This window comes from Notolepis coatsorum (assembly GCF_963971535.1).
Source record: "Notolepis coatsorum genome assembly, contig: SCAFFOLD_2070, whole genome shotgun sequence".
Taxonomy (NCBI): Eukaryota; Metazoa; Chordata; class Actinopteri; order Aulopiformes; family Paralepididae; genus Notolepis; species Notolepis coatsorum.
In genome coordinates this window covers 988-7,500 of record NW_028174478.1, presented here as the reverse complement: position 1 = coordinate 7,500, position 6,513 = coordinate 988, and the positions used below count along the sequence as shown (strand labels likewise).

The window sequence follows — 6,513 nt, the reverse complement described above, 5'->3', positions numbered from 1 at the left end:
TGTGTACAGTATAACACATATTCGCCGTGGCACCAAGGTTCCAGAATGAACTCTGGTAGACCCCGGTTACATCAGTGAGAAGTAAAATGTGGAGTCAGAAATCCGTTCTCCCATTCACTTTCATTGAGTCCACTCCAAAAGGGTGATTTACCATCTGGGAGACGATAGGGGGCGATTTTTTCACATCTGAGCGCCGGCGGTGCCTGGATCTCCAACGGTAGGCTCGCTTGATGCAATATGATTTCAGAACGCTAATAAAAAAAAAGTGTTAAGGGCCAGGTATAGTATTTATTTGTTTGTATTGCCACTGTTACTAATATTTGAGAAGGAATGATAACTTATATATTATAATATTAAATTATGTTTTTTATTTATAAAAAAAAAAGGAAATCTATGAATATATCAATTTATATGTGATAACTTGCACTTCCACACTCCAAAAAGTCAACGTCTCCAGGAGGATCATATTGTTTATTTTGATTATTAGCGGTTTATTTAATTATCTTTATTGTTTATTGGTGGCAGTGCAAACATTATGACCTACTTCCAGGCTTCTATCAGTGCATCATCTTCCTCTCACATAATATCATATATCATATATATCACATCACTACAACCCCGACTCACGGGTTGCAACAAAGGCTGGGGGACACAACGAAATTATAATAATAATTATATAAGTTACTAAATGAACTACATAAAATAAGTTGTAAGCCTGAGCATCAGTGGTGTTGGTGTGTGTGTGTTTCAGTTTCAGTTTATTTAGGATTCCCATTAGTTGTTACCTCAGTAACAACTACTCTTACTGGGGTCCTCTCAAAATAACATAACATTCACATTTACATTTAGTCATTTAGCTGACGCTTTTATCCAAAGCGACTTACAAGTTATCAGGAAGGGCACAATTCAAACATAAAATCATTGTACAATCAGAATAAAACAATACTTCCATGCACATTGTACAAGCAACAACACCAAAACAAATAATAATAATGACAGTAAAGATAGTTATTTGTCTGTCTACATGAATGAAGCGCCACAGAAGTGGAGAGGTGACAGAGGTCCCAACTCTCACCTACCACCACACAAATGCCCTCATTTGGATTAATAAAAAGAAGACAAGTATATAATGGTTTCTTTCAGTAAAATCGCTGTTCTCAATTTCTTTTTGAAACTTGTCTTACTTGTTTTGAAACTTGTGTTAGATATAATGGCAGTTTGTTCCAGTTTGACATACATTACAGTTTTCTTGAATTAATTAGTTTTGGGTAGTGGAAGCGTGAATCTTTCCATAGCTGCATGTCTGGTATTATAAACATGTTGATCTTTAGTATGCATAATCTGTGTATATAAACATATAGGCACTCTCAAGGTACATATATTTCTACCAAAGAGGATGATAATAACTTTTATTTGTATAGCACCTTTCATACAGGGGATTGCAGTTCAAAGTGCTTTACATCAGTAATAAATAAGACATAAAATCAGTGTAAAACAAGCAGCAAGAGCAAAGCATAAAGTAGGATAAAATAATGCAGATATATTAATCAAATCATATCAGAACCTCACGTTCCAATAGGTTTCTTGAATTTCTGTAATCTGTTACAAAACACGATAAAGGTCAGAGTATGCACCCAGCAGATAGTGGGGCGTAGAAATAAAAGTAAAAATAAGTTAAATAATAGCAAGGGTAAAATGAGCAGACATATAAAATCACAGTTTTTCACATTTAACACTTTGGCTGCCTAAGGTTAAATTCATGATATACCATAGATTGCCAGCGCTATTTGTCTATGGAGAAAGTCCCCTTCTTTGCAGGGCTATAACTTTTTAAATTCTATTGCTACATTGCCATTATTAGGGCCCATTCAAAGTCCTATATGTATTGTTCATTGTGTAGCAACGTTAAACTTTTTCATTCACATATTCATAGTAAAGTATGGTCTAATGTATAAGTATGTTTTCATCTCTTTCTGCAGCTTTCTCCAGAACGTGATATATAGCCCCAAATGCATTATATTGATGATGAAATACAGTTTGATGGCAATCAGCGCGATATAAAAAATTCCAACTAGACGTACTTCTAGAAGTTACTACACGTCATCTGATGTTGACCGGATGGGCGAGGGGGCGTTTATAATTCCGTGGGCAGCGTTATACCAATCATCTAATGTGGGTCAAATGTTGATAATAGCAGTTAGTATCGAAGACGGTAACGTTACACGCTGAAACTCACCCCAGTCTCCGCGCGCCGTTGGGCGATCATCGTCGAGTAGAAATCTTATCATTATGGGATATATTTTTACCCGGTCCATCTCCAGCTTGTATAATGGTATATACGTCCAAATCATGTTGTTTATCGAGTTATTGCCAATCGATCACCGTGTAGCGTGACGAGCCAGAGTCCCATGAGCGAGCGCCCGGAAGTACTACGGTCATCATGACAACCTCTATTCAACATCCTGTTTGGCGATTGCGCCAATCGGCCACCAGATGGCGCTCCTGAACCGCCAGAGAGCTCAGTGGGTCCTGCTGGTGGATCTCAGGCCAGCGGAGGGGACATATGAATCCGATCGCAGATTTTTGAAATATTGATATAAGGACGACGTAACGCGTCCTCCGGCAACTTTAGCATGGCCAGCAAAGACGTCTAAAGACGGGTCCCGGCACTCAAAGTGTTAATAGGACCTCACATCCCAACAGGCCACCTTGTTTATGATGCTACAAGCCAGTCTGTCTTCCACCCTCAACCACGACAGCCTGGCATGCATCCCTTCCACACTGTCCCTCATTGAACCGTGAAGCGCCAGGCGGGCAGCTCTGTTCTGAGTCAGTTGGATCTTGTTAAGCTCTTGTTTTGAGGCACTAGACCAGACTGCTGGACAGTAGTCAAGGTGGGATAAGACTTGGGATTGTATTACTTGTACCATTGTAATTTTTGTTAAGAAATAGGCACACCTTGGGCGGCTAGGTGGTGTAGTGGGCAAGGCACTCGCCACCAATGTGGAGACGCTGGGTTCGCGTGTTCGAGCCCAGCGCTCCACATTGTTTTCAGTTTAGCTGGTCGTCCGTACTAATACAATTGGCAGTATCAGAGGGTGGGAAACTGATGGGTGGGGATCGGGCGTTGTGGACAGCGACTCCTACAGGTCGGTTGGTGCGCCTGCGCAGTAGAATCAGGAAGTGTCGGGGGCAGCGTGAGCCTCCCACGCGTTACTCCTCGCCACTGAGAGATCGAGCTGCGCAGGTGAAAAGATGCGACTGCTGTTACCTCAAGTGCCGGAGGGGACTTGTGCTATGTATGACTTAGTCCACATTGCAGCCGGCTTGTGGGAGGCAAGAAACAGCGTTCGTGACAGGGGAGGGTTGAATTGGATGATACGAAATTGGGATGGGAGAAAATATAGAAAATGGGAGAAAAAGTGGATAAAAAAAAAAAAAAAAAAAGGCACACCTTCTAATGATTGAAATGCCTCTGCTCACGAGATTCAAGATTCAAGAGGTTTATTCATCACATACATACACAAGACATATAGTGAAATGAAGGTGGCCATGCCCGCTTCGATTGTGCAATAAATACAAATAATAATAGAATAAAATAGAATAGATAATAAACGTGTGCGTGTCTGTGTGTGTGTGTGTATATAGAATATGCCCGCAATGATAACCAGAACTAATGAGGTGTAGCAGAGTAGTCGTCTGGTAGTCGGAAGGTTCCCGGTTCGATTCCCGCTCCTCCCGGGCAGCATGTCGAAGTGTCCTTGAGCAAGACACTTAACCCCTAACTGCTCCCGATGATCCCCACGGTGGCCTCCGCCATCGGTGTCTGAGTGTGTGAGTGAATGTGAGGAACAAAAAATTGTAAAGCGCTTTGGATAAAAGCTGTTATATAAATGCACCATTTTACCATTAGCAGCAGCCTTTATACTGGAGGAGTGTACTGTGTGGCTCAGGTGTACTGTGTGCCCTCAGCCTCCCAACCTAGAATTAAACTAAATAGAACAGAAACGGAACAGAGGAGGGGACGGCTCGTCACAACACGCTAATAACAAGGAGGGGACGGCTCGTCACAACACGCTAATAACAAGGAGGGGACGGCTCGTCACAACACGCTAATAACAAGGAGGGGACGGCTCGTCACAACACGCTAATAGAGTATAGGCTACCTACTGCTCCTGAATAACAAGGAGGGGACGGCTCGTCACAACATGGTTGTAGAGTATATAGGCTACCCACTGCTCCTGAATAACAAGGAGGGGACGGCTCGTCACAACATGGTTGTAGAGTATATAGGCTACCCACTGCTCCTGAATAACAAGGAGGGGACGGCTCGTCACAACATGGTTGTAGAGTATATAGGCTACCCACTGCTCCTGAATAACAAGGAGGGGACGGCTCGTCACAACATGGTTGTAGAGTATATAGGCTACCCACTGCTCCTGAATAACAAGGAGGGGACGGCTCGTCACAACACGCTAATAGAGTATATAGGCTACCCACTCCTCACAGAGTGACCGTGTCTCCTCTCCTCCTCACAGAGTGACCGTGTCTCCTCTCCTCCTCACAGGGTGACCGTGTCTCCTCTCCTCCTCACAGAGTGACCGTGTCTCCTCTCCTCCTCACAGGGTGACCGTGTCTCCTCTCCTCCTCACAGAGTGACCGTGTCTCCTCTCCTCCTCACAGAGTGACCGTGTCTCCTCTCCTCCTCACAGGGTGACCGTGTCTCCTCTCCTCCTCACAGAGTGACCGTGTCTCCTCTCCTCCTCACAGAGTGACCGTGTCTCCTCTCCTCCTCACAGAGTGACCGTGTCTCCTCTCCTCCTCACAGAGTGACCGTGTTGTGACCGTGTCTCCTCTCCTCCTCACAGAGTGACCGTGTTGTGACCGTGTCTCCTCTCCTCCTCACAGAGTGACCGTGTTGTGACCGTGTCTCCTCTCCTCCTCACAGAGTGACCGTGTCTCCTCTCCTCCTCACAGAGTGACCGTGTCTCCTCTCCTCCTCACAGAGTGACCGTGTCTCCTCTCCTCCTCACAGGGTGACCGTGTTGTGACCGTGTCTCCTCTCCTCCTCACAGAGTGACCGTGTTGTGACCGTGTCTCCTCTCCTCCTCACAGAGTGACCGTGTCTCCTCTCCTCCTCACAGAGTGACCGTGTCTCCTCTCCTCCTCACAGGGTGACCGTGTCTCCTCTCCTCCTCACAGGGTGACCGTGTCTCCTCTCCTCCTCACAGAGTGACCGTGTCTCCTCTCCTCCTCACAGGGTGACCGTGTCTCCTCTCCTCCTCACAGAGTGACCGTGTTGTGACCGTGTCTCCTCTCCTCTCACAGAGTGACCGTGTCTCCTCTCCTCCTCACAGGGTGACCGTGTCTCCTCTCCTCCTCACAGGGTGACCGTGTTGTGACCGTGTGTCTCCTCTCCTCCTCACAGAGTGACCGTGTCTCCTCTCCTCCTCACAGGGTGACCGTGTCTCCTCTCCTCCTCACAGAGTGACCGTGTTGTGACCGTGTCTCCTCTCCTCCTCACAGGGTGACCGTGTCTCCTCTCCTCCTCACAGGGTGACCGTGTCTCCTCTCCTCCTCACAGGGTGACCGTGTGTCTCCTCTCCTCCTCACAGAGTGACCGTGTCTCCTCTCCTCCTCACAGAGTGACCGTGTGTCTCCTCTCCTCCTCACAGGGTGACCGTGTCTCCTCTCCTCCTCACAGGGTGACCGTGTCTCCTCTCCTCCTCACAGGGTGACCGTGTTGTGACCGTGTCTCCTCTCCTCCTCACAGAGTGACCGTGTCTCCTCTCCTCCTCACAGAGTGACCGTGTCTCCTCTCCTCCTCACAGGGTGACCGTGTCTCCTCTCCTCCTCACAGGGTGACCGTGTCTCCTCTCCTCCTCACAGGGTGACCGTGTCTCCTCTCCTCCTCACAGGGTGACCGTGTCTCCTCTCCTCCTCACAGGGTGACCGTGTCTCCTCTCCTCCTCACAGGGTGACCGTGTTGTGACCGTGTCTCCTCTCCTCCTCACAGGGTGACCGTGTCTCCTCTCCTCCTCACAGGGTGACCGTGTCTCCTCTCCTCCTCACAGGGTGACCGTGTTGTGACCGTGTGTCTCCTCTCCTCCTCACAGGGTGACCGTGTTGTGACCGTGTGTCTCCTCTCCTCCTCCTCACAGGGCCTGTGGTTCGCCAACCCTGGCGGCAGCAACAGCATGCCGAGTCGCACGCACAGCTCCGTGCAGAGGACCCGCTCTCTGCCCGTGCACACCACGCCACACACCATGGTCATGTTTCAACAAGCCGGTAAGAGACACCCCAACACACACACACACACACACACACACACACACACACACACATCTGTTCTGCCCAGACGGTGTCTAGTTCCACTAACGTGGGCAGTAGACGGTGTCGGCCCCTGGTCAGGACGGGTCAATCGCAGAGGAATAACTCTCCCCCCTCAGGGATGAATAAAGTGTAAAGTTAAAAGTGAAATTGGTATTTTATTGTACGGTGTCATATTGTTAT

The 6,513-nt window shown here is 47.4% G+C and overlaps 1 protein-coding gene across 1 annotated transcript in view; it reads left to right on the top strand.

Moving 5' to 3' along the window:
* LOC311247545 (protein Smaug homolog 1-like) overlaps positions 1-6,288 on the top strand; it is a gene marked incomplete at its 3' end in the record, with an annotated part of 26,110 nt that extends 19,822 nt beyond the window's left edge. The window contains exon 7 of the mRNA XM_084338583.1: positions 6,162-6,288. Coding sequence (XP_084194709.1) covers positions 6,162-6,288 — 127 coding nt within the window. The remainder of the gene's footprint in view (positions 1-6,161) is intronic.
* Between the last annotated feature and the right edge of the window lie 225 nt (positions 6,289-6,513).